Raw genomic sequence first — 27399 nt, forward strand, 5'->3', positions numbered from 1 at the left:
AGCCCAGGAGGTCAAGGCTGCAGTGAGCCATGATTGCACCACTGCACTGCAGCCTGGGTGACAAAGCAAGACCCTGTTACAAACAAAAACCCAGAGAGGCTGAGTAACCAGCCCATGGTCACATGCTAGGAAAAACCATAGCTTGTCAACCCCAGTCCATTTGACTTCAAAACCGGTGCTCTTAACCATGACACTCTCTCCAGCTCCCCTCTTGATCCTAGCTGACTGGCAGGCTTACTCACTCCTGGGTAGGTCTTTCCTTTTGTGCATCCCCTTCCATATGCACAAGATGGGGTGCCTAATGGGAGTCAACAGTTGGGAAGGAGAGAAGGAAGCTCAGGAAAGCCAGCTCTTCAGGCCTCTAACAGACCAGGAGCATGTCACTTCCCCTTGTGAGCCATCTGTAAGTGCTAGGGAATGGCTGCCCCATAGGACCTGCTGTGGGCCAGCAGGGATGGCTCCAGAACAAGGTGTAGCTCAAGAGAGGCTGTAAGAGCCAAGGCTGCAGGTTAAGAAGCTATAAGCTCAGATGAAAATCTCTGCTGGGCTCCTGCTGGGGGTCAGGAGTGCAATCTGAGTCCTGGCACCACTGTTGTCACTGTGTGACTCCAGGCCACAGCCTATCTGTCTCTGGGCTCCACTGAGCCAGGACTCAGAGCGTGGTCTCCACCCAGCCCCACTCACCGCCCGGGAGCGGTAGCTCTTTATGCTGTCCACCAGCCTCAGCCGCTGCAGCTCCTCCTCCTCAAAATGCGAGCCTGGTAGGAAAGCAGCGAGGTGTGAGGCTGTGGGTGGGGTCAGTAAGGCCCACCTGCCACCCCCTGCCTTGTAGAAGAACTCACTGAAGAGGGGGTGCAGGCCCAGCCCCACAAAGTCCATCTCCTTGGCCCTCTTGATGGACTCGGGCGAGGGCGCCGGGCGCGAGCGCACATACTGCTGCTGGGCGTTGTCGGCGACGCGGGCCAGGCCCCGTAGCTCCAACGATGCCTCCAGGGTGCTCTGCAGGCCACTGTCCTCCTCGTCCACCACACTCTGTGGCACCCGACCCAGCATGCCGTCCACACCGGCCACACCTGCACCCCACACAGCACCTTTTCAGAGGTCTTTCAGCCTGACCCGCCTGTCCACTGCCCGACCACCACTCCTGGGCCTCACCCTGGCCCCTGAATCACAGGTAAATGGCTACAAAATAATCACTGCAAAGAACACCAGCACTTACGGAGGAGCTAGAGAGCCAGACACTTGAATACACTGACCGGGGTCAACAAACTGCAGCCGGCCGGCCAGCTGCCTGCTGCTTCTGGAAATAGCTCTACGGGAGCACAGCTCACTACTCGTTTACGCATGGTCTCTGGCTGTTTTTGCACTACAAGGCCAGGGTTGAAGAGCCACCCTGGACCACAAGGCCCACACAGCCTAGAATATGTACTATCTGGCTCTAAAAAAAAAACTTTGTTGGCCGGGCGCAGTGGCTCATGCCTGTAATCTCAGAGTTCTGGGAGGCTGAGGCAGGAGGATCACTTGAGGCCAGGAATTGGAGACCAGCCTGAGCAATGTAGTGACACTCCATGTCTACAATAAATTTTAAAATTAGCCGGGCATGGTGGTGTGCCCCTGTAGTCTCTCAACTACTCAGGGGGTGAGACAGGAGGATCACTTGAGTCTGGGAGCTCACAGCTGCAGTGAGCCATGATAGTGCCACTGCACTCCAGCCTGGGTGACAGAACAAGACTTTGTCTCTCTTAAAAACAAAAAACAAACAGCAACTATGCTGACTCCAGCATTAGAAATTCAATTTCCACAGCAACCCTGTTCTATAGATAAGAAAACTGAGGCTTAGCGAGGTTCAATTACTACCAGGACTGTCAAATGAGTCAGTTGCAGAGACAGGATTCAATCTAGGCAGAGTCCGTACTAACAACAGCGATACTTATGGTAATAAGTAACAGCAACAGTTAAGAGCAGAGGATGCCGGGGACAGAGGCTTCCTATGTGTAAGCACTGTGCTGAGTCCATCATCATCATCTCCTTTACCTCACACTGAACCTATGAGGAAAGTACCTGTTTTCTTTTGTCGTCATGTTCTAACTTTTTACTACAAAATATATACAACAGTAAGCCAGGCATGGTGGCTTACACCTGTAACCCCAGCACTTTGGAAGCCAAGGCAGGAGGATCGCTTGAGTGCAGGAGTTCAAGACCAGCCTGGGCAACCTAGTGAGACCCCCATCTCTACAAAAAATTAAAAAATTATCCAGGCATGGTGGCACCTGCCTGTATTCCCAGCTCCTCAAGAGGCTGAGGTGGAAGGATTGCTTGAGCCTATGAGGTCAAGGGTGCAGTGAGCTGTGATCATGCCACTATACTCCAGCCTGGGTGACAGAGTGAGCCCCTCTCAAAAAAAAAATAAATAAATAAAATAAAAAAGCAAAACAACGAAAGAAAAACAAAAAGCCGAGGGAAGAGTGTGATGGACCTTATGGGCCCATCACCCAGCGTTAATTACCAACATTTGGCCAATCTTGCAAGAAAGGCCCTGATGAGTCCATTTTAGAGATGAGGAAACTGAGGCTCCTGGAGGTTTAGAGATTTGCCAAGGGGCACATGGTAAGGGTCAGGGTCGGAAACCAAACCCTGCACTGGGTCAGGAGCCTGCCCTCTTCCCATCTCTCCAGATTAAGCAGGTGCTGGGCCCTGGTGACCCCCGGCTAGCTCTGGAGCAAATGCAGGATGTCTCTCCCTAAAAGCTAACTGCACCGGGGGTGGTTTCTGCCTGGACATTGGGGGAGGCTCCTTCCCTCCCTCTGCCCCTCCCATGCCCATGCACAGCTCTCAACCCAAGAGGCTGCAGATCTGTAAAGCCTGTACGGGGCTGCGTGCTGCCTCTGGCCCTGAGCAGGACCTGGGCGCAGGGTCCATTTCCTCCTGCTCCTGCCTGTCACCGGGCCCCTGGGGCTGCCGGGTGGGGCTGTGCTGGCACCTCCTTCCCTTGGCCCTTGCACTCTCGGCTTTGCCCCCAGGAAAATGCTTTGAAATGCTCTTTAGGTGCCCCTTCCAATTCACCCCTGCATGGTGCCCGACTGAGGCCTCCACCTCCCGTGACTGCACAGGCTGCCCCCAACCCGGCCAGGCCCCGCAGCCCTTTCCTATGCCCTCGCATCTGACCCCAGACTTTCCGCTGTGGTGTCTGCTTTCCAGCTGCCTCCAGGCATGGGCTGGGACACTGCAGGGCCACACGGTCACCTGAGGGGGCCATGGCCTGGACAGAGATCACCACTGGCAGCCAAGAGTGAACAGCCGAGGCGGAGGGGGCCCGGAGCTCTGAGGGCTGCGCTCTCTGCTGACCGCTGGCTGGGCTGTCCGAAGGAGGCCGCCTCAGCTCTCTGAGCTTGAGTCTCAGGGCTCTGGGCGGGGCCTGAATCTCAGCTCCCCACCTCCCTGCTGTGTGCATGCGGGTAGGCCTGTCAGAGCCGTTCTCTCATCTGTGAAGCAGAGGTGATGACAGCCCTCCCTCCAGCACAGATGGACAAATGAGACAAGATGTGTCCAGGGCCCGGGAACCAGGAGGACTGCAGGTGGAGGCCCATAGTTGGAGGCCCACAGATGGAGGTCATGGTGATTGCTATTGTCTGTCCCATGCATTCCCACTCTAGGATGTATACAGAAATGTCCTGTGGGCGGCCTGGCACAGTGGTTCACGCCTGTAATCCCAGCACTTTGGGAGGCCGAGGTGGGCAGATCACCTGAGATCAGGAGTTCAAGACCAGCGTGGCCAACATGGTGAAACCCTGTCTCTACTAAAAATACAAAATTAGCTGGGCGTGGTGGTGTGTGCCTGCAGTCCCAGCTACTCGGGAGGCTGAGGCAGGAGAATCGCTTGAACCCGGGACGCGGAGGTTGTGGTGAGCCAAGATCGCGCCATTGCCCTCCAGCCTGGGCAACAAGAGCGAAACTCTGTCTCAATAAATAAATAAATAAATAAATAAATAAATAAATAAAAAATGTCCTGTGGGCTTGGTCTGAATGAGCCTCAGCCTCTCTCTCCCTCCGCTGCGCTCCCCTGAAAACTCAGTCAAGTATAGGGTCACACACTAGATGCCTGCAGGGGCTGGGCAGGCCACACTGACAGGAAGGGGAGGCAGGCAGGGGCTGCAGGGGACCAGGAAGCCTGTCTAAAGGGGGTGCCACGGCTTAGCACCCAGATCCAACCATTTCCCAGTAGATACCAGAAATCTGGATTGTTGTGGAAATCCTGAGTTTAAAATAGAGGGATTAGCCAGGGACAGTGGCTTGCTTGAGCCCAGGAGTTGGAAGTTGTAGCGAGCCATGATCGCACCACTGCACTCCAGCCTGAGCAAGAGTAAGACCCCGTCTCGTTAAAAAATAAAAGGAATCAGCCGGGCGCAGTGACTCACACCTGTAATCCCAGCACTTTGGGAGGTGGGCAAATCACTTGAGGTCAGGAGTTCGAGACCAGCCTGGCCAACGTGGTGAAACCCTGTCTCTACTAAAAATACAATAAAAAATTAGCCAGGCATGGTGGTGGGCGTCTATAGTCCCAGCTACTCGGGAGGCTGAGGCAAGAGAATAGCTTGAACCTGGGAGGCAGAGGTTGCTGTGAGCCAAGATCGCACCACTGCACCCCAGCCTGGGCAACAGAGCGAGACTCTGTCTCAAAAAATAAAACAAAACAAATAAAATACAATAAAATAAATAAAAGGAATCATCTTCTGCTGGGGTCAAACCCAGCCCCGCCGCCTCCCACAGCCAAAACAGGGCCCATGAACTCCATGGGGACCCCTATCCCTACCCAGCCTCCACTCACCTGAGGGCTCCTCGAGGGGTCGAGCGAGGGTGAGGGAGCGGCCCAGGAACAGGTGCAGATCCAGCAGGTAGGGGATTTCATCAGGGGCCACCAAGGAGTAGGCTGTGCCACTTCGGCCAGCCCGAGCCACACGGCCTGCAGCAAGGAGATGTTCAAGCTTAATTAAGCAAAGAAGAAGGACCCGGACCCAGCCTGAGTTCCACAGGCCAGACCCTGAGCAGGTGAGCCTGGCCAAGCCTCGAACCTCACACAGCTGCTGTCCCCACCTACGCACAGGGAAGTTCAATCCCGGTCCCTGGATTGATCTGTGAGAGTGTGCCCGAGCTTGACACAGTGCTCTGGGAGACTAGCAAAAATACAGCAAGGCCCTGCTCATGAGCATGATCAAAACTCTTCAGTGTCCCCACTTTTGAGAATTCCCCCAAAAGATGCAAAGATTCACACACAAGGAGGTTTAGTGTGGCCCTGACTAGGACAGCCCCAAGTTGGAAACTAAAGGCTCAAGGATAGAGGACTGGATAAGTGAATTAGCTGATGGCTACACAGTGGGAATTAAACAGCTCAGGAAAAGAGTGGGCAAACTGCAGCCTACAGGGCCAGGCTGGTGGCTCACGCCTGTAATCACAGCACTTTGAGAGGCTGAGGTGGGAGAATCACTTGAGGCCAGGAGTTCGAGAACAGTCTGGGCAAAATAGCAAGACCCTATGTCTACAAAAAATGAAAATTAGCCAAATGTGATGGTGTGTGCCTGTAGCCCTAAGTACTTGGGAGGCTGAGCTGGGAGGATTGCTTGAATCTGGGAGTTCAAGCTTACAGTGAGCTATGATCATGCCACTGCACTAGAGCCCAAGCAACAGAGTGAGATCCTGGCCCCCTGCTTGTCTGTGTAAATAAAGATTTATTGGAACACAGCCACACTCATTTGTTTACATATTATCTATGTAAATGAACAGGCGGCATTCGCATGACAGCAGCAGAGATGAACAGTTATGACAGAGACAGTATGGTCCACAAAGCCTAACGTTTCATGTCTAGCCCCTTACAGAAAAGATGTGCCAACCCATCACAGAATGACATTTCATAGTAAACGAAAAACATTCGTGATGTATGGTGATGTAAAAAGAAAAAAACAAAAAGCAAGTTATAAAAAAGAACACCCAATATGATTGCAATTTTGCATGAAGTACATAAATCCCTACATAGCATTACATTTTGGTTTGTCTCTGTATCTTGGGAAAACAAGGTGTTATGACATTTGGAGATTTCATTTGAGGTTGTCTGACCGGCACTGTTGGTCTTGTGAGGCACAAGAAGTTCCCTTTGGGGGCGTCCTGGGGACCTCCCTAGGGACATGCAGAACCAGCTCTCCACACAGCAAGAAAAACAAGGGGACAGCAGACAGCAACAAGGGGGAAGTGTGCCTGCCACATGACACTTATGAATTAAAAGAACGCAAAGAAAGTACAATAACAGTTACCAGGGGCTGTGGGGGGGGAATAAGGAGATTTTGTCTGATGGATAGAGCTTCAGTTTTGCAAGATGAAAAAGTTCTGGGGCCAAGCACGGTGGCTCACGCCTGTAATCCCAGCACTTTGGGAGGCTGAGGCAGACGCATCACTTGAGGTTAGGAGTACAAGACCACCTTGGCCAACATGGTGAAACCCTTGTCTCTACTAAAAACACAAAAACTTAGCTGGGCCTGGTGGCGAGCACCTGTAATCCCAGCTACTCGGGAGGCTGATGCAAGAGAATAGCTGGAACCTGGGAGGTGAAGGTTGCAGTGAGCCGAGATCACGCCACTGCACTCCAGCCTGGGGTACAAAGCAAGACTCCATCTCAAAAAAAAAAAAAGTTTTGGGGACAGATGGTGGTGACGGTTGCACAATGTGAACAGACTCAATGCCACTCCACTGCACACTGGGAAATGGCAAAATGCTGAATTGCATGCTATGTCTACTTTACCACAACTTAAAATAGAAACATCAGAAGAATGGACACACACCAAAATGACGGCCATGTCATCAGAGAGCAATGGGGGACAGCGATCTCTGAAATGAGACCACAGCTGCTCCGTGACTTACGAAGGGCTGTGTCTCAATAAACCCAACAGCCGTCAAAAAACACATGCATGGCACCTAACCCACTAAACATCGCAGCTCAGCCAGCCTGCCTTGAACATGCTCCAAATACTTCCATTAGCCTACCCTTGGGCAAAATCATCCCACACATAGCCGATTTTAAAATAAAGTGCTGAATATCTCATGTAACTTATTGAATACTGTACTGAAAGAAAAAAATAGAACAGCTGTATGGGTGCTACTGTAAAGTCAAAAAAACCATAAGCTGAGTAATTGTTTTTTTGTTTGTTTGTTTGTTTTGAGACAAGATCTTGCTCCGTCACCCAGGCTGGAGCGCAATGGCACAATCGGGAGTTTGAGACCAGCTTAAGCAATATAGCAAGGCTCTGTCTCTAAAAAAGAGCCCACAGCCACACCATGTGCAGTGTCAAGAGTTAAGCCTTGTACCCTCGGCTTCTGCCAGGATCCAGCACCCCTGCCTGCCCCAGGGCCAGCCATGGGCTGCTTACCCACGCGGTGCAGGAAGAGCTTGCCCTTGGCGGGGAAGCTGTAGTTGATGACATTGTCCAGCAGCGGGATGTCCAGGCCCCGGGCGGCCAGGTCAGTCACAATGAGAGTGGAGCACTTGCCAAGCGTGAATTTGGCGAGGTTGATCTTGCGGGCTGTCGGGTCTAGGGCACTGTAGATGTGGGCGCAGCTCACCCGCTGGGTCGTCAGCAGCTGCTCAGAGCAAAGATGGTAGCAAAGTGAGAAGGAGACTTGGAGGAGAAAGGAAAGGAAGCCAGACCATGGCGGGGGACAGGTACTGAGGTGCAGAGACAAGACCACAGGTTCTGGAGTCTGGCACCCTCAGTCTGAATCCCAGCTTGCTGGGTGACGCCAGTTTGGGGAGGAATGGAGCTTACAACACCTCCCACCTCTCTGCAGGGTTGTCTGAGGATCAGAGATGATGTGTGCAGAGGGCCCTCTCAGGGAAGCTGCAAATGCCACCTCAGTGCACAAGCCTTATCCTGATTCTGCTACAAACAAGCTGTGTGACCTTGGGCAAGTTATCAAACCTTTCTATGCCTCATTTTCCTCATCTGTACGAATAACTGCCCCTTCTTTGTGCCTTATTATGAGGATCACATGAGTCAGTATACACAGTGCTGAGAACAGAGTCTCAACATGGGACACTCATGAGAGTGCTAGCTGTTCTTTACAGATTACTATTTAAACTGGGCATGGTGGCTTACGCCTGTAATCCCAGCATTTCCAGAAACCAAGGCTGGAAAATCACTTGAGCCCAGAAACTCGAGACTAGCGTGGGTAACACAGCACGACACCATCTCTACAAAAAAAAATATAAAGAAATAAAAAATGAGCTGGCATGGTCAGGCATGACTTGTGCCTATAGTCCCAGGTACTTCGGAGGCTGAGATGGGTGGATCACTTGAGCCCAGGAGGCAGAGGTTGCAGTAAGCCATGATCATGCCACTGCACTCCAGCCTGGCCAAAGGAGCAAAACTCTGTCTCTAAAAAACAACTATTTAAAAATTACTATTTTGTTCTTATTCACTGGTGACCCCAGCAGCTGCACAGAGGGAGCGTTGTTAACTGTGTGTGGAGTAAGTGAAACCCAGTGAACCATGTCCTCAGATAACAGATCCAGGTGTGGCTGATGGGGAGGCAGGCACCGACGGAAAGGGGCCCCGCTGCCTTCCAGGGCACAGCAACTCCCCAAGCTTTGACCCAGGTGGGGGTCACACAGGCATAACACATATGAAAAAAATCTTTGAGCCACTCATACATGCTAACAGCGCTTCACACAGCTTGCTACATGCAAGTCATGCCTCAATCTTAAGAAGTCAAAGAAACCAAACACTAAAAATCTACAGGAAAATAACAGGATGGCAGGGACAGGCTTCAAAATAACCCGGATGTAAGGGGAAATAACGGATGAAGGTCAAGACCAGCTATCAGCTGATAACAGTTGTACCTAGATAACGAGTACCCGGGGTTCATCATATTATTTTCTGATCTTAGAATTGGTTTGAAATTTTCTCACAATAAAAAGTTTAGGCCAGGCGCTGTGGCTTACACCTGTAATCCCAGCACTTTAGGAGGCTGAGACGGGCAGATCACTTGAGGTCAGGAGTTCAAGACCTACCTGGCCAACACGGCAAAACCCCGTCTCCACAAGAAATACAAAAATTAGACAGGCATGGTGGCGCCTGAAGTCTCAGCTACTCAGGAGGATGAGGCAGGAGAATCACTTGAACCTGGGAGGTGGAGGTTGCAGTGAGCTGAGATCATGCCACTGCACTCCAGCCTGGGCGACAGAGTGAGACACCATTATTTCCAAAAAAAAAAAAGAAATGTTTTCATAATCCCAGTACTATGGGAGGCCAAGGTGGAAGGATCACCTGAGCCTAGGAGTTCAAGACCAGCTTGGGGAACCGAATGGGAACCTATCTTTACAAAATATAAAAATAAGTAACAAGTTAGTTGGGCATGGTGACATGCGCCAGAAGTCCGAAGTACTCGGGAGGCTGAGGCGGGAGGATCGTTTGAGCCTGGAAGGTCAAGGCTGCAGTGAGCTGCGATTGTGCCACTGCACTCTAGCCTGGATGGCAGAGCGAGGCTCCGTCTCAAAAAAATAAAAAATAAAAATAAAAATGACCATCTTGAGCCCAGGCCCAGGCTCCCGGTCCGCTCTCATGCTGTCCTCTAGTGACTGCACAGGGAACTGCAGCTCCAAACTCCAGCTGAAGGAGGTGCCCATCCCACTCAGGACCCTGCTCACCTCAGTGAGGTACTCGGCGTGGTGCTTCGTGGCCACAAACACCACGGTCTGGTCCTGGGGCCGCACCACGTTGCGCAGCAGGTGGAGCAGCACGGCAGCCTTGGTGTCCTCCCGCACGAGGAAGAAGGAGGTCTGCAGGGAGAGGGCATCACGGGTTGGCTTACAGGGTCCTGGCCAAGGGCCTGCAGGGCCCACCTGGACACACCCTCCTGGGATGGGACAGGTGCAGCCTCACCTTCAGCTGCTCGTTGAGCTTGGTGTCCACGTCAAGCCGGATGAGCACGGGCTCCGTGAGGCCTGCAGGAGACATGAGGGAAAGTGGGAGAGTCGCAGAGGGACTGGACCCCCAGGCCCCAGCCTGACCCCCAGCCCCCATCTCCTCCCCCAGCTCACGCACCAGCCCGGGCAAATTCCACCAGCAGTTTGGGCAGCGTGGCGGAGAACAGCACTGTCTGGTGGCCCCCGGGGAGGCGGGCGATGATCTCCTGCAGCTGCTCTGCGAAACCCATTTCAAAAAGCCTGGAAGGGTAGAGGGCAGGACCGGGTCAGAGGGAGCCTCCACTCCCTGGAGTTCCAACCTCAGCCATCCTTGTCCCCACAACTTCTGCGGTGTCCCAGGGCTTGTCTCACTCTAACTCAGCCCACTCACACTTATCACATGACTTCATCCTAAACAACAATAACCTTGAAATCTGGAATCTGTCTTGGTTATGTTCTTACAAACTCATGCTGAAACAAATGACAGCAACCCAGGCCGGCTGCAGAGGCTCACGCCTGTAATCCCAGCACTTTGAGAGGCCAAGGCGGGAGGAGTTCGAGAACACCCTAGGCGAGACCCCACCTCTACAAAAAATAAAAAATTAGCTGGGGCCAGGCGCAGTGGCTCACGCCTGTAATCCCAAGCACTTTGGGAGGCCAAGGCGGGCGGATCACGAGGTCAGGAGATCAAGACCATCCTGGCTAACACGGTGAAACCCCGTCTCTACTAAAAATACTAAAAAATTAGCCGGGCGTGGTGGCGGGCGCCTGTAGTCCCAGCTACTCGGGAGGCTGAGGCAAGAGAATGGCATGAACCCAGGAGGCGGAGCTTGCAGTGAGCCGACATCATGCCACTGAACTCCAGCCTGGGCAACAGAGTGAGACTCCGTCTCAAAAAAAAAAAAAAAAAAATTAGCTGGGCATGGTGGCGCATGCCTATATTCCCAGCTACTCAGAAGGCTGACATGGGAGGATCCCTTGAGCCTGGGAGGTCCAGGCTGCAGTGAGCCATCATCACACCACTGTGCTCCAAACTGGGTGACAGAGCAAGACCCTGTCACCATCAATCAATCAATGATAGCAGTCCCTCCCCCCTTCCCCCACATCCCCCTCCCCAACTCTGCCAGGGAGGGTTCTAAGCTTTACAAGTATCAAGTCTTCTGGTCCTCACAGCACCCCTGTGAGGTACATGCTACTTTATCCCCATTTTGCAGTTGAAGCAGCCAAGGCCCAGAGATGCCCAGTGATTTGCCCAAATTCACAGAGCTGAAGTCGCAGAGCTAGGACTTGATCCCATTCCTGTCTGGCTCCTGAGTCCATGCTCTCAACTTTGTGCTTTTAAAAAACCTCTTTGAAATCCCATGTTAGGGGCCGGGCGCTGTGGCTCGCGCCTGTAATCCCAGCACTTTGGGAGGCCGAGGTGGGTGGATCACCTGAGGTCAGGAGTTTAAGACCAGCCTGGCCAACATGGTGAAATCCCACCTCTACTAAAAATACAAAATTAGCTGGGCGTGGTAGCGCGTGCTTGTAAACCCAGCTACACAGGAGGCTTAGGCAGGAGAATCACTTGAACCCGGGAGGCGGAGGTTGCAATGAGCCAAGATCATGCCATTGCACTGCAGCCTGGGTGACAGAGCGAGATTCCGTCTCATAAATAAATAAATAAATAAATAAATGAATAAATCCCATGTTAGATGTCCTATTATTCATTTCAATACTCCTGAAATGCAAAATTATAAATATTGGTCAGAGAGCCCCAGAGATGAGCTCCAGCACCACTTATGAGGAGGTCTGCAGCCCACATCTGGGGAGACACTGCTTCGATCTCGGCCACACAGGGCTCTCCCGGCAGAGCCTTCCCCTGGTTGACCCCTCTGCCTCTGCCTTCCCAGTTCAGACACAAGTGCTCAGGGCTGGACCTGCAGCCTTACCGGTCAGCTTCATCGAACACCACGTATTCCACACTCTGCAGCTTCAGGTTCATTTCCACAGCCACATGCACCAACCGTCCGGGCGTGGCAATAATTCTGGAAAAGGGTGCACAGGCCAGGTGACCCCAGGGCCAGGGCCACCACCACAGTTCTCCTACACCCCCACCACTGCAAAGGGACCTCAGGGAGTCATCCCCAATCCACAAACTCACATGTCAGGATTTTCGTGCAGGGCTGCAAACTGGTCTTCCATCCTAGAGAGGAGAGAAGGGGTTAGCTTGATAGAACAGGTCTCTTTGGTTTCCCTTCCCATAACCAAATGTACAGGTGAGGCTGCACACCCCATCCAGGCAAGGAACACAGACCCGAGGCTTGGAACTGAGGAAAGGCCAGTGCTGAGGTATGAGGCAAAGGCATTGCCCTGACAAGAGATACAAGCTGAAATATGCAAAAGAATGGTTACAACAGAGTTCCTCCGAAGAGACGGGCTCAACTACAGACCTCAATTCACTCCTTCTGTTGTTCCAGATAGCAACAAAGCTGCCTTCCACCCACAGCGCCCCCAGCAACTAACCCTGGAACTACCAGCTCCAACTAGAACCCAGGTTCCCTGGATCTCTGTCAGCTCCCGTCCTTAAACCCTCTGGGCACAAATCCCTAATTTTAGTCCTCCCCTGAAGCACCCTTAGGATACCTGTAGGAGCCAGGATAGTCCTGGGCCAGGACTAGCCCAGGGAGGCCTTTCTGACAATCACAAACTTTAGAAAGAATAAATGACAATGGAGACAAAAGCACTGAAAAGCAAACTCTCCGAGAATCAAGAGTGTTAATAGCGGCATCCTTAAACTTTCTCCCTTAAAGGGGCTGCCCTTTAAGGGATAAACTGTGGGATAAGGCATGGAACGAGGCAGGAGACTGGATTCTGATCCCAGCTCTACCATGGGATCACTGCCTGACTCTAACCTGTCACTCCCTCATTTTGCTCATCTGTAAAACAGACATGGCACCTACTACCTAGGAAGGGTGGTAGATGAACATCAGGTGATACTACATCTTATGAATCTGAGCTATTACAAACATCCCTCAATTCCTATGCTTTCTGCTTTCAAACAGCCCACAGCCAGGCGTGGTGGCTTACGCCTGTAATCCCAACACTTTGGGAGGCCAAAGTGGCAGATCACTTGAGCCCAGGAGTTCGAGACCAGCCTGAGTAACATGGTGAGACCTCATCTCTACAAAAAATACAAAAAATTAGCTGGGCGTGGTGGTGCACACCTGTAGTGCCAGCTACTGGGGAGGCTGACGTGGGAGGATCACTTGAGCCCAGGAGGCTGAGGCTGCTGTGAGCTGTGATTGCGCCACTGTACCCCAGCCAGGGTGACACAGCAAGACCCTGTCTCAAATAAACTTTCAAAAACAAAACCAAGCCCATGATTATGCATATTAAAATAGATACACCTGTCTGTCCTGTGAGCTGACGATTCTATTTCAGGAGCATCAGAACTTCTGAGTGGCAGTGCTTCTGTGGGCAATTTATTTTAATATTTTATCGCATGATTTCCCTTGTAGGTTTTTTTCTTAAGCCAGTCAAATTTAGCAGTGAGGGGGGTTGTATACCAACTTTAATGACACTAATGTTGGTAAGTTCTAATAACCTGCTACCACTGGACCAGCCTTGTTGGGTTTTTGTTTTTTTCTTTTTTTTTTATTTTGAGATTGGAGTCTCGCTCTGTCGCCCAGGTTGGAGTGCAGTAATGCCATCTCGGCCCACTGCAACCTCCACCTCCCAGTTTCAAGTGATTCTCTTTTCTCAGCCTCCATTGTAGCTGGGATTATGGGCATGCGCCACCACGCCCAGCTAATTTTTGTATTTTTAGTAGAGACAGGGTTCCGCTATGTTGGTCAGGCTGGTCTCGAACTCCTGACCTCAGGGGATCTGCCCACCGCGGCCTCCCAGAGTGCTGGGATTACAGGCATGAGCCACTGGGCCCGGCCTTGTTGGGTTTTTTGAATGAGCACAGAAGCTGCTATTATTAAGCAACACAGCTTAAATCAAACTAATGTCCTGGAGACACAGAGATGTGCCTGCATGGTGGTGACATTGGCATGGGGTGCAGGGACCTTACCTGTCTCCACCCAGGATCAGGGCAGTCTTGAGGCCAGTGAACTTGCCTAGCTGAGAAGAGAAAGTGATTGAGAGAGGGCAGGGGTGAGATGACAGCACACTCGTGGCCTCTGTGTCCGGTCCCAAGTCAGCCCTCGCCTCCTGCCTCTCCCCAAGCCCAGACACACCTCCTTAGTGAACTTCAGGGTCTGCAGGGCCAGCTCTCGGGTGGGCGAGAGGATGAGGGCGCGGGCCCCAGTCTGGGCACTGTGGGTCTTGAGCCGCTCGAACATTGGGAGGAGGAAGCAGGCTGTCTTGCCACTGCCCGTCCGGGCCATGGCCACCACATCCTTGCCATCCAAGATCACCGGGATGGTCTGGAGAGGCACAAGCAGGGAAGGTCAAGGTCAGCTCCTCCCCAAACACCACGTGATCCAGAGCTTCAAGGCCCTGAGGAGTGGGCGTGCTATAGATCTCAGTGAATGGGCAGGCATCTGTCACCCAGCCCTGAGCCTATTCTTGCCCATTCTTTCAAAAGCCTGTTAGCATGCCTCCAAGGATGAGCGGCTCACTACCCCAATTCTTTCCATTGCTGGAACACCCTTCTTCGGGGGAGCCAGACTCTACCTCCCGTCTAGTCCTCCTTCTCAGAACCCCAGAGAAATGGCTTCCACTGGGCGAAATGTCTAAGAACAATAATCACAAGCCCCGGGTGATAATAGGTGGCTGGGAGCTGCCTGAGCTGAGGCTCAGCTGTGGGCAGCCTCCAGGAGGCTCAACTGGCAGAAAGGCCCAGAGTCTCTGCTCAGCTCGGCCCAACCTTCTCCACCTAGGAAATGCGCACACTAGCTGGGGCTTCAGCAGAGTAAAGGGGGCAGATGTGACAGGTGGGACAAGGGGTGGCTGTCAAGGGGCCAGAGAGGAGGGCCATGTCACTCCTCCCTGGCCCTCACCCGTCAACCGCCCCACCCCTCACCTTCCTCTGGATGGGCGTCGGCACCTTGTACCCCTTCTTCATGATGCCTTTGAACACCGGGTAGCTCAGGCCTGGGAGCGACATGAAACGGTCAGGGGGCCGAGGGAGTCCCCACAGCACCAACCCCAGAGAACTTTACAGGACAAATGACAGCTTCATCAACAATAAACAGCAAGGGAAAAAAAAAAAGCAATCAAGCAGAAACTGAAAGGTGAAATGAGACTTAGGAGACAGATCTGACTGGGGCACCTGAACCTTATCTGATTTTCTGATGTGAACCCACTCTTGATGTCATGAGACAGCAGAGATCTCTGAACACTAACGGGGTCTTAGATGACACTAAGAAGCTGTGCCTTCGTTTTAGGCATGGTAAGGTCCTGCACCTCTCGTAAGTGTGTGTGGACACAATGAGGATGTCTGGAATGAACTTCAGAATCACCTGGGTGGTGGGGAGGGACTCTTGTCCCTCTTGGTGGTGAGGGCGTGGATGGGAGCTCACTTTGTTGCCCAAGCTGGACTTGAACTCCTGGCCTCAAGTGATCCTACCTCTGCCTCCCCAAACGCTAAGATTACAGGCATGAGCCACCGCACCCAGCACTTATCTTGATATTTAAATCCTTGCTCCAGCTGCTACTGATTTGTAAAGAGTAAGAGAGTCAGGCTTTATTTCTGGCCAGCCAGGTGTCCCCACACCACCCACCCATTCCATCCTTTCCCTCCTTCTGAAATGCCCCTCTGCATGCAGTAAGTCCCCGACTGTCTTTGCCTGTTCCTGCATCTGCATTGCCTTTCCCCAGGCCTGTTCTAACTGCCCTCTCCTGTGTCAGGCCCGCTGCCCCGCTAGAAGGCCCTGAATGACTGGGAGACCAGATCTGCTACCCCAGTCTACCCAACCACAGCGCTGGGCCCAGAGTGGACATCAGTGATGGAGTGCAGAGGCGGGGTTGACCCCCCGCTGCCGCTCCCGCAAAGTCCCCGATGCCAAGTTGCACCCACCCATGGACTGGAAGCCTCCAGACTTCTTCTTCTTCTTGTTCTGGGCACGCACCATCTCCCGGGTGTCCGGCTCCACATCCGAGGTGCATTCTGAGGTGGGGAAGGTGGGCAGGGGTCTGCCAGGTCCCAGCTGGGAGGGAAGAACAGAGGCGGTGTCACTCCAGGCACAGTGGGACCACAGCAGGCAGGGAAGGGGGCTGTGCTGTTGCCTTCTCTCCCCCATTCAAGCCAATGATGCTTCTGCCAGATCACGTCACTTTTTTGCTAATAAGTTCTCCTTTGGCTGGGCCAGGACATGACAGAAGTTTAGAGTGGGGTCTGCAGATAGACTGTCTCGGTTTGAATCCCAATCCCAAAAGTAAATACACTTTTTTTTTTTTTTTTAAGAGACAGGGTCTTACTCTGTCACCCAGGCTGGAGTATAGCGGTGCAGGCATGGCTCACTGCAGCCTTGAACTCCTAGGCTCAAGTGATTCTCCCACCTTAGACTTCTGAGTAGCTGGAACTACAGGCGTATACTACCACACCTGGCTAATTTTTTTATTTTGTATTTATTTATTTTTTTTGTAGAGATGAGGTCTTACTACATTGCCCAGGCTAGCCTTGAATTCCTGGCCTCAAGTATTCCTCCCTTCTTGGCCCCCCAAAGTGTTGGGATTACAGGCATGAATCACCACACCCAGCTCCTAAATACTTTAAAGAGTCAATCGAAATGCCTACTATGTGTGAAGTACTAGACTTTTCCAAGCTCTCCCGCCCCCTACCCCCACCCCATCAGCTGCCAACCAATCTCCTTTCTGATCTCTGGTCTGTCTCGTGCCTGGCCTCCTTTCTGCTCACCCAGGACCCACTTGTCCTGGCACAGCTAAATCCAATCCAGACACCTCCTCTGGGGAACCTTCTTGGACTACAGGGCTGTCCCCTTTCTCTTAAAAATAGCATTTATGGCCAAGCGTGGTGGCTCACGCCTGTAATCCCAGCACTGGGAGGCTGAGATGGGTGGATCATTTGAGCCCAGGAGTTCCCAGACTAGCCTGAGCAACATGGTGAAACCCCATCTTTACCAAAAAAGAAAAAAAAAAAAGCATTTACAGAGCAGCAATTCATAAGAGTGGTTGAAACTTACAAGGTATCTACTATAAGCTAGGTGCTGCTCTGAGAATTATACAAATTAACCCACTTAATCCTCACAACAATCTGATGAAGTGGGTACTACTGTTCTGTCCATTTTACAGAGAAGGAAACTGAGGCACAGAGATAAAGTGACGTGCCCAAGGTCACACAGCCAGCAGGTGGTGGGTGGGGGATGTGAACCCTGGCTTCAGAGACTGTGTTCTTTTCACTGTGACCCTCTAAGATTGACTACAATCCTCTAGGGCAGAGCCATGGCCTGTCTTGAACAGTCTGTGAGTTTAGAACGGTTTTTACTTTTTAAAGGGTTGTAGAGAAGAAAAAGAAATCAAACAAAAAAGACAGTGATCTTATATGGCCCAACAAAACCTAAAAAAAAGATTTACCATCTGGCCTTTGATAGGTCTGCCAACCCCTGCTCTAGGTACATGAAAACAAGGTGCCTGGGACACACAGACGCCTGCAATAGCTACTGAATGTATGAACAGCGTGTCCTTTAGTCATCTTCTTTTTTTTTTTGAGAGTCTCGTTCAGTCACCCAGGCTGGAGTGCAGTGGCAGGATCTTGGCTCACTGCAGCCTCCACCTTCTGGGTTCAAGCAATTCTCCTGCCTCAGCCTCCCAACTAGCTGGGACTACAGGCACGCGCCACCAGGCCCGGCTAATTTTTGTATTTTCAGTAGAGACAGGGTTTCACCATGTTGGCCAGGCTGGTCTCAAACTCCTGACCTCAAGTGATCCGCTCACCTTGGCCTCCCAAAGTGCTCGGATTATAGGCATGAGCCACCACGCCCAGCCTCCTTTAGTCTTTTCAACACTTTTTTTTTTTTGAGACAGAGTTTCACTCAGTCCCCCAGGTTGGAGTGCAGTGGGGCAATCACGGCTCACCTAGCTCAGGTGATCCTCCCACCTCAGCCTCCCAAGTAGCTGGGACTCTACAGGCACACACCACCATGCCCAGCTAATTTTTGTATTTTTTGTAGATGCAGAGTCTCGCCATGCATGTTGCCCAGGCTGGTCTCGAACTCCTGGCGTCAAGTGATCCTCACTCCTCGGACTCCCAAAGTGCCGGGATTACAGGCATGAGCCACGGCACCTGGCCAACAATCTATTAAACATATATAATCATTTACTTGCCTTCTACGGATGTGGAAACGGGCACAGAGAGGTTAAGCAACCTCTCCAATGTCCCACAGCCAGTGCAAGGTTGGGCCAAATTTGAACACAGGGCAGTGCCGTGAGAAGCCCTTGGTCTGAACTACACTTAGACTCCTCTTCTTTGGTAATAACCACCTCTGCCCGCCTGTGCTGTTCATTACCTTTAGAAGTTTCTCTACATTTGTTGAGCACCTACTGTGTGCCAGGCACTGGCTAGGCTGGAAGATGAGAGAGGGATGGTGGGATGAGGTCTCTTCTAGTTCCTGCCTTGGAGTGTGATCCTTTCTCTTCATATAAATGCCCACTTACTCATCTCCTTGCCCTGAGCCTACCTGGTGCCAGGCACCCGCTGGGAGCAAGACTGTGGAAAATAATGGGCACAGCCCTTCTGCCCCATTGGTGCTCACACCCATCCCCTCATGTGCATACACATGGCATTCAGTAATGGAAACGGCACAGGCCTTGGAATCAGACAGTCCCAAGTTTGAATCTCCTGGCTCTTGTACTCACAAGCTGTGAGGTCTTGGTCAAGCTTCTTTCTCTCTTTTTTTGTAAAGACGGGATCTCCCTTTTTTTTTTTTTTTTTTTTCTTTTTTTGGAGACAGAGTCTTGCTCTGTTGCTTATGATGGAGTGCAGTTGTGTAGCCACAGCTCACTGTACTCTCCGCCGCCCAGGTTCAAGTGATCCTCCCACATCGCCTCTCCAGGAGCTGGGACCACAGGTGGGCGCCACCAAGCCAGGCTAATTTTTTTTTTTTGAGACAGAGTCTTGCTCTGTCACCCAGGCTGGAGTGCAGTGGTGCAATATCGGCTCACTGCAACCTCTGCCTCCCAGTTTCAAGCGATTCTCCTGCCTCAGCCTCCCGAGTAGCTGGGATTACAGGCACATGCCACCATACCAGGCTATTTTTGTATTTTTAGTAAAGACAGGGTTTCACCATGTTGGCCAGGCTGGTCTTGAACTCCCGACCTCAGGTGATCCGCCTGCCTCAGCCTCCTAAAGTGCTGGGATTACAGGCGTGAGCCACCGCGGCCATCCTAATTTTTTAATTTTTTGTAGAGACGGGGTCTCCCTATGTTGCCCAGGCTGATCTTGAACTCCTGACCTCAAGCAATCCTCCCACCTCAGCCTCCCTAAGTGCTGGGTTTACAGGCGTGTAGCCACTACACCAGGCCTTTGACTATTTCTTAACCCTCTAGGCCTCAGTTTCCTCCTGTGGAAAAATGAAGATGGCAGTTGCTGGTGGTGGTAGCACAGCGTTGGTGTGAGGATTAAATAATAAGGTTCGTACAGCTCTTAGCATGGAGCCTGGCACATAGTAAACGGTCAACAAACACAAACTGGCCGGGCTCAGTTAACGCCTGTTAATCCCAACACTTTGGGAAGCAGAAGTGGGAGGACTGCTTGAGGCCAGGAGTTCGAGACCAGCCTGGGCAACATAGGGAGACCCCCGTCTCTACAAAAAATTTAAAAATTACCCGGGCGTGGTGGCACGTGTCTGTGGTCCCAGCTACCGGAGAGGCTGACGTGGGAGGATCGCTTGAGCCCAGGAGGCGGAGGCTGTAGCAAGCCGTAGCTACACAACTGCACTCCGGCATGAGCAACAGAGCAAGACTCTGTCTCAAAAAAAATTTTTTTAATTAGTTTCCCAGAGGTTTGGGGGCGTCACACTGTCTCAAGCCACGCAGTCCGGACTCCCCTTAATTCAATCTCCCAAGAACGCTCCAAACTCTCAAAGTCAGCTCTTCTGCACCCGCACTTTTCAATGGGCGAAAGGGAGCCAGGATCCGCCCCACGAGCAGGAGGCAGCCAATGAGAGACGCGCGACCAAAACCCGGCAAGAAGGCCCGCAGGCCCCAGCCCCGGGATCCCAAGGCTCTGGCCGCGGAACCCTGAGCCTGACAAGCCCCGAGACACGTGCTCAGGCCGGCGGTCCCAAGACCGGTCCTCGGGCCGGCAGCCTCCCTCCCCGCCCTCTGTGGAGCCCACTCCCCAGTTGGGGAAACTGAGGCCTCGGGGCGCTGCCCGGAGCCGGGTCTCGGGCCCCAACATGCGTCCCAGCCCCACGCGCCTACCTTCCGGGCCCGGGCGTCATCTTCCGCCTGGATCTCAAACTCGCCGTCCTCTGAGTCGCTGCCGCGGGCCTGGGAGGCCGCGCCTCGGCGCTTCCGGAGCCCTTTTTTCTTCCTCCACTGGGCCATGGCAGCTCGCGACCGAGGTCCGGCCGCCGGGCGCTTGCCGGCCGCCATTCGGGCCGCGTGCTGGGAACGCAGAAGGGGGCGTGGCCTGAGGAGCGCACCAACTGCGTGGGGGGGAGGCGCGGTGACCACGTGACCTCGGCTGCGCTTTCGCCAGTGCCTGCGGCCCTCGGCGGCCTAGTACACACGCCCCTGAGTGAGTGGCACCAGAGGCCCCTCTCTATGTTTGGGAACCTCCTGGGCCTCAGGAGCGTGGCGCCCGCCCCTGGGCGGACTCCCCCAATCCGAGGGCGCGAATGGTCCAGGCCGCGTTCGCAGTGCTGCTGGCTGCGCCCTGATTGCTGGGTGCTAGGTGCTGGGTTCTGGGTTTCTGGATGCGCGGGCCGCTCACACGTAGCCTCTGCTGGCTCCTCGGGTGAGTCCGTCCGCGCGCGGTGCCCCGGGACGGCCTAGGCTGCCGGGGGTCCGGGGCCCCAGGCATTCCGGGCTGCAGATTGACGGGGATCCCGGATGCACCGCGCGCCCCCGCGCCCTCACCGACGGGTCCAGACCTGGTGGGAAGAAGGTGCGGGGAGGGGTCCCTGAGGATCCCGATGCCTACGAGCCAAGATGCTCGGGTAGGAGAACAACTCAAAAATGCAGGGACCTCGAGCACTTTTTAATCGGGTCATTGATTTGGGAGTCGCAGAATGTGGGGCGGTGGGGGCGGCGGTGATCTCCCGATAGCAGTGTAGCCAAGTACACAAGCTCTGGACTCAGATTTCACTTCCACCGTTTTAGCTTTATAGGTGTGACCTACACATGTGACTTCACCTCAGTTTTGTGATCCGTAAAATGGACAAATTAGAAGCTACTTCACAGTGCTGTTGAGAGGATTAAGTGAAACAATGCTTGTAAAGCTCTTTGCAGGAGGTAGGCATGGGATCCACGCTGGCTGTCATTGCCCCCACCCCATCAGTACACATAGGATATAGGAAAGTGCCTGTCTCCCCTATCACCATAGTGTGTTTTCTGGTTGGTGCCTAAATAGGCACAGGTGTCATCTCTCCTTCACTCCCAGAGTCATTCTATAAATAATTGCCAGTAGCCCCCCTTTCACCACCATTATGACAACTAAAAAAAAGCCAAAGAAATTTCCAAAATGCCCCCTGAAGTTGACAGCTCCCCTTTGAGAGACTGGTTGAGAGAGAACTAAACCCTTGGGATGAGAACTTCAGACACTATCGGTCTTCCTCCATTAGCACTGCTGTGGCTCAGGGGTGCTACTCTGACCTCCTCTCACAGGGAGCCTCGGAAATAGGGCCTGGCCGGCAGAGCACACCTGCTGTCACCAGGGACCACAGGCAGCATGAAGACCCCCGTGGAGCTGGCCGTCAGTGGGATGCAGACCCTCCACCTTCAGCACCGCTGCCGAGGTGGCTACCGGGTCAAGGCCAGGACGTCATATGTGGATGAGACTCTGTTTGGCAGCCCAGCAGGCACCCGGCCTACCCCACCAGACTTCGACCCACCCTGGGTGGAGAAGGCTAACAGAACCAGAGGCGTGGGCAAGGAGGCATCGAAGGCCTTGGGGGCAAAGGGGGGCTGTGAGACCACCCCCTCAAGGGGCAGCACCCCGACCCTCACACCAAGGAAGAAGAACAAATACAGGTAATGGGGTAGGGAGATGCAAATCCTGTACTCAGTGCAGCCACCTGGATTCCAGTTACAGCTCTGGTGTTCACCTGCTCTGTGACCTTGGGCAAGCATCTTGACCTCTCTGAGCCAGTTTACTCATGTGGAAAATAGGACCAATTATTCCTACCTAGGGGGATTGTTGATGGATTAAATGAGAGAGGGGTCTGCAGTGCTTCGCACAGTAACCTAATACTTAGAAAGCTGTCAATAAATGGTAGTGTTGATGGTTGTGATGGTGAACTCCCTATCCCCAAATGTCACAAACTGGGTATCTGAGGCCCAGAGGAGTCAGCTGATGCATAAGATCACAGAGAAATTTGCATAAGATTATTAATATTAATGTGATCGATCCTTGACATGACATAGATGTGGTGTTTCTGAAGTCATTTTGAAAATGGGTTTTGGCCAGGTGGGGCAGCTCATGCCTGTAATCCCAGAACGTTTGGAGGTTGAGGTGGGATCACTTGAGCTCGGCAGTTTGAGACCAGCCTGGGCAGCATGGTGAAACTGTGTCTCTATAAAAAATGCAAAAATTAGCCAAGTGTGGTGGTGTGCGCCTGTACTCCCAGCTACCCAGGAGGCTGAGGTGGGAGGATCGCTTGAGCCCAGGAGGCAGAGATTGCAATGAGGCGAGATCACGCCACTGTACTCCAGCCTGAGTGACAGAGTGAGACCCTGTCTCAAAAAAAAAAAAATTGAAAATGGGTCTTGCTGCATTTTTATGAACAAGTTAGAAAAATAGGAACTAATGCAAATTGTTATTGTTGTTAATTAATTAGATTAGAATTAGATTATTTGAACTGTTTCAGATTAATATCAGCCTGGAGGGAGGTGTCTAATGGTGAGCCACAGGGCTCTGTCCTGTTTATTGTTATCAGTGGTTTGGACAAAGACACAGAAGATTAGCACAGTAGTTGGCTAGGGCCACCATGACAAAATACTACAGACTGGGTGGCTTAAACAACACAATTTTTTTTTTTTGAGATGGAGTCTCGCTCTGTTGCCCAGGCTGGAGTGCAGTGGCATGATCTTGGCTCACCACAACCTCCACCTCCCGGGTTCAAGCGACTCTCCTGCCTCAGTCTCCTGAGTAGCTGGGACTACAGGCACACACCACCATGCCTGACTAATTTTTTTTTTTTTTTTTTGAGACGGAGTTTCACTCTTGTTGCCCAGGCTGGAGTGCAGTGGAGCCATCTCAGCTAACCCGAACCTCTGCCTCCCAGGTTCAAGTGATTCTCCTGCCTCACCTTCCCTGGTAGCTGGGATTACGCCACCATGCCTGGCTAATTTTGTATTTTTAGTAGAGACGGGGTTTCTCCATGTTGGTCAGGCTGATCGTGAACTCCCGACCAGGTGATCCACCTGCCTTGGCCTCCCGAAGTGCTGGGATTACAAGCATGAGCCACTGCGCCTGGCCACAACACAAGTTTATTTTGTCACAGTCTGGAGGCTGGAAGCCCAAGATCAAGGTGTTGGCAGGTTTGGTTTCTCCTGAGGCCTCTCTCTCCTTGGCTTGCAGTTGGCCACATTCTCACAGTGTCATCATAGGGCCTTTTCTCATTTTTTTTTAATCCTTCAATTACATGCAAGGGCCTTTTCTGTATATACACACACCCCTGGTGTCTCTTCCTCTCATAAGGACACCAGTTCTATTGGATTAGGATCCCCTGCCCTTATAACGTTATTTAGCCTTAGTTACCTTTTTTTTTTTTTTTTTTTTTTTGAGACGGAGTCTGGCTCTGTCGCCCAGGCTGGAGTGCAGTGGCACCATCTCAGATCACTGCAGCCTCCACCTCCTGGGTTCAAGGAATTCTTCTGCCTCAGCCTCCCGAGTAGCTGGCATTACAGGTGAGTGCCACCATGCCCGGCTAATTTTTGTATTTTTAGTAGAGACAGGGTTTCACTGTGTTGGCCAGGCTGGTCTCGAACTCCTGAGCTCAAGTGGTTCTCCCACCTCTGCTTTCCAAAGTGCTGGAATTACAGGTGTGAGTCACCATGTCTGGCCAGCCTTAATTACCTTTAATTAATCTAAATAATTAAGGCCAAGTGTAGAGACATTTGGGGTTAGGGCTTCAACATATGAATTTGGGTGGGCACAATTCAGTCCATAAGAACTGGCCAACTAAATTTAGGGTTCATTCTGAGCCACAGGGACATATTTCAGTGAGAGAAATGAAATGAGAATGGGAATGATGCCTATTATAAAAACAAGAATCAGTTATTGCCAGTTCTGTAGACAAGGCAGGGTCAGGTGGAGATTAGCAACACTGATACCTACAACATGGCTGAAAACACTGAGGTAAAGATAGGTTGCATTAACGGAAGTATGGTGTCCATGAAAAGGGAGGTGACAACTCCCTGCTCACCTGGAGGATGGAATTTTCTTCTGGATGCCAACAGGTAGAGGGTGTCAAGTGAGGGGTTGCATAAGAGGTAGAGAAGTTATTGAGCAAAAACCTTGGCACCAGACATATGCAGGCATTAGCCAATGTGGTTTGAGCAGCTAAACCAAGTGGCAAAAGGTTGCCCCTTCAAAGACTTGCAGTTTGGGGATAGAAGCACTTTCAATCCTGGCCAAAACTGTGGGCGTGGAATCTTGCAGGTATGCCATGAATATCTGTTGAATAAAAAAAAAAAAAAATAGGCCAGGCAGGCTAACTCAGGCCTGTAGTCCCAGCACTTTGGGAGGCTGAGGTGGGAGGATCGCTTGAGCTCAGGAGTTTGAGACCAGCCTGGGCAACATAGTGAGATCCCTGTCTCTACAAAAAATAAAATATTAGCAGGGCATAGTGGTGCATACCTGTAGTCACAGCTACTCTGGAGGCTGAAGTGAGAGGATTACTTGAGCTCAGGAGTTCGCAGCTGCAGTGAGCTATGATTGCGCCACTGCACTCCAGCCTAGGTGACAAAGCAAGACCCTGTCTCTTTAAAAAAAAAAAAAAAAAAAAAAAAAAAAAGGGCCAGGCGCAGTGACTCTTGCCTGTAATCCCAGCACTTTGGGAGGCTGAGGTGGGTGGATCACGAGGTCAGGAATTCAAGACCAGCCTGGCCAACATGGTGAAACCCCGTCTCTACTAAAAATACAAAAATTAGCCGGGCATGGTGGCACACGCCTGTAATCCTGCCTACTCAGGAGGCTGAGGCAGGAGAATCGCTTGAACTCAGGAGGCAGAGGTTGCAGTGAGCTGAGATCGCACCACTGCACTCCAGCCTGGGTGACAGGGCAAGACTCCGTCTCAGAAAAAAAAAAAAGAAAAAGAAAGAAAAGAAAATGGGCACAGTGGCTCACTCCTGTAATCCTAACACTTTGGGAGGTTAAGGCAGGGGGTTGCTTGAGTTCAGGAATTCAAGACCAGCCTGGGCAACATAAATCTGATCTCTCCTAAAAATCAAAAACAAAAAAATTAGCTGGGCTTGGTGGCACTGTACCCGTAGTCCCAGCTATTAGGGAGGCTGAGGTGAGAGGACTGCTTGGGCCCAGGAATTTGAGGCTGCCGTGATCTGTGACTGTGCCACTACACTCCACTTGAACAACAGAGTGAGACCAAGTCTCGCAAAGAAAAGAAAAAGTGGAGGCTATAAAGACTAAGGTTATACTAATTGTGACTCTCGATTGCAAGTGACAGAAAACTCATTCAAACTGGCTTCCCCAGCAGAAGGCATTTGGGGCTCCTGTAACAGGGGCTCAAACTGTGGCTGGAAATGTCTGTCTCCACCTTAGTGCTGCTTTTTCCCGCATGCCCTTCAATCTCCAGTAGGAAAGAGATGGCCACAGCTGCTTTGGGCTGACATCCTATCAGCTTAGCAAGAAGTAAAGTCAGGTGGCAGAAAGACATCTCTTTCCTAATAGTTTCTGTAAAGGACCTAAGGCAGATTCTGATTGGACAGGCTTGGGACATCTGGCCATTCCTGAACCAATCCATGTGTCCAGGAGGATGGAATATGCAAATTGTCCAGGCCTGGGGCACGTGTCTGGGAATGGGGTCAGGATGCAGGGGCAGTGGATGTTTCCCAGGGAGAATCAGCGGAGACCGGGGGCAGTGGTGCCTCAGAAGGCTGTGGCCTCGCTGTAGGTTTCAGACTGGGAGACAGGGACTCCTGGGATCTGCAGGTAACCCTCCTCTGCTGCTGCCAGTGTCTGGGGATGGGTGGGAGAGCTGTTAAAGTTTTGAGGGGTTGTTCATCCCCCAGCTCATGGCGTTTATCTTCCCTTTGCCAGACAGATCAGCCACACCCCGTCTTACTGTGATGAGTCGCTGTTTGGCTCCCGATCTGAAGGCGCCAGCTTCGGGGCCCCGCGGATGGCGAAGGGGGATGCCGCAAAGCTCCGTGCTCTCTTGTGGACGCCACCAGCTACCCCCAGGGGTAGCCACTCGCCTCGCCCTAGGGAAGCCCCACTGCGAGCCATTCACCCAGCTGGTTCCTCCAAGACAGAGCCGGGGGCGGCGGCAGACTCCCAGAAGTTATCCATGGACGGGTTACACTCTTCACACCCCCCGAGACGGGGACTTTCCCATTCCCTCACCCACCTGAATGTCCCCAGCACTGGTCATCCAGCCACCAGTGCCCCCCACACAAATGGGCCTCAGGATCTCAGGCCTTCCACGTCAGGGGTGACCTTCCGGAGCCCCCTGGTGACTTCCAGGGCTCGCTCAGTTAGCATTTCAGTGCCGTCTACCCCACGACGAGGTGGGGCCACCCAGAAACCAAAGCCCCCTTGGAAATGATACTCTTTCATCAGGGTTGCCTATGGGGCCACAGCAACAGATATGGCCCCTTGCCAGGGTAGGAGGACATTCATCACCCAGGGAACCCCAGGTATTAAAGAAGCCCCTGTGGGGGGCAGACAGACATAGCAGGGGTGGGCAGTGCCTCCCTTTATCCTGACAATCTCTAGTTGATTCTTGCCTTTTTCTCCCAATTGCGGATTTGGGGGCCACCTCTAAGATGCCTCTCTCCAGCCCTGTCTCAACCATACTCCAAATTAGTGCCAACCCGGGGGCCTGGCACCTCCCACATCATCCATTGTCTTGCTGCCAAGTGCGAATAAACAGTGTGATTGCCAACCTGGAGGGTCCCCTCTTCTCCGTTCAAGCCAAGCTTCCTGCTCAGGATTAGTTTCCAACTGAGTCTGCAAGCCCTAGAGGAGTTTTCCCAGGCTGTGTGTGAAGCCTGGGGAACACAACGGCAACTGGGAGATTTGTGAGTGAACACTGTTTCATCTTAATATGCTTCTGTATTTATTTTCATGTACTAAATAGATCAGCTCATCAAAGCCA

The 27399-nt window shown here is 52.3% G+C and overlaps 2 protein-coding genes across 5 annotated transcripts in view; one reads left to right on the top strand and one right to left on the bottom strand.

Annotated features, from left to right (window-relative positions):
• The window catches only part of DDX54 (DEAD-box helicase 54), a 26875-nt gene extending 6098 nt beyond the window's left edge, over window positions 1–20777 (bottom strand). The window contains exons 1-14 of the mRNA XM_002823782.5: window positions 20318–20777; window positions 15954–16083; window positions 14958–15028; window positions 14170–14358; window positions 14004–14053; window positions 12090–12131; window positions 11878–11973; window positions 10086–10207; window positions 9924–9985; window positions 9689–9820; window positions 7413–7623; window positions 4826–4960; window positions 843–1073; window positions 685–758 (exon numbers count right to left, since the gene is read on the bottom strand). Coding sequence (XP_002823828.2) covers window positions 685–758; window positions 843–1073; window positions 4826–4960; window positions 7413–7623; window positions 9689–9820; window positions 9924–9985; window positions 10086–10207; window positions 11878–11973; window positions 12090–12131; window positions 14004–14053; window positions 14170–14358; window positions 14958–15028; window positions 15954–16083; window positions 20318–20491 — 1719 coding nt within the window. The 5' untranslated portion in view covers window positions 20492–20777. The remainder of the gene's footprint in view (window positions 1–684; window positions 759–842; window positions 1074–4825; window positions 4961–7412; window positions 7624–9688; window positions 9821–9923; window positions 9986–10085; window positions 10208–11877; window positions 11974–12089; window positions 12132–14003; window positions 14054–14169; window positions 14359–14957; window positions 15029–15953; window positions 16084–20317) is intronic.
• RITA1 (RBPJ interacting and tubulin associated 1) lies at window positions 20596–27399 on the top strand. 4 transcript variants are annotated; one of them, XM_009248276.4, is made up of 4 exons: window positions 20596–20855; window positions 21221–21352; window positions 21725–22090; window positions 26340–27399. In XM_009248276.4, the coding sequence occupies exons 3-4, from the start codon at window positions 21789–21791 to the stop codon at window positions 26845–26847; spliced, it is 810 nt and encodes a 269-aa protein (XP_009246551.3). In that variant the 5' UTR covers window positions 20596–20855; window positions 21221–21352; window positions 21725–21788; the 3' UTR covers window positions 26848–27399. The 4 variants fall into 4 exon arrangements, with proteins under 4 accessions (XP_009246551.3, XP_009246552.3, XP_009246553.3 ...); XM_002823784.6 differs by having other exon boundaries at window positions 20784–21057; XM_009248277.4 differs by lacking the exon at window positions 21221–21352 and having other exon boundaries at window positions 20763–21057.

This window comes from Pongo abelii, chromosome 10 (genome assembly GCF_028885655.2).
Source record: "Pongo abelii isolate AG06213 chromosome 10, NHGRI_mPonAbe1-v2.0_pri, whole genome shotgun sequence".
Lineage (NCBI taxonomy): Eukaryota > Metazoa > Chordata > Mammalia > Primates > Hominidae > Pongo > Pongo abelii.

Bases quoted from the DNA above. Each gene is read 5' to 3' on its own strand.
- RITA1 (XM_009248276.4), top strand. From the start codon at position 21,789: ATGAAGACCCCCGTGGAGCTGGCCGTCAGTGGGATGCAGACCCTCCAC. The intron at 22,091-26,339 runs GTAATGGGGTAG...TCCCTTTGCCAG, and splicing joins AGGAAGAAGAACAAATACAG to ACAGATCAGCCACACCCCGT.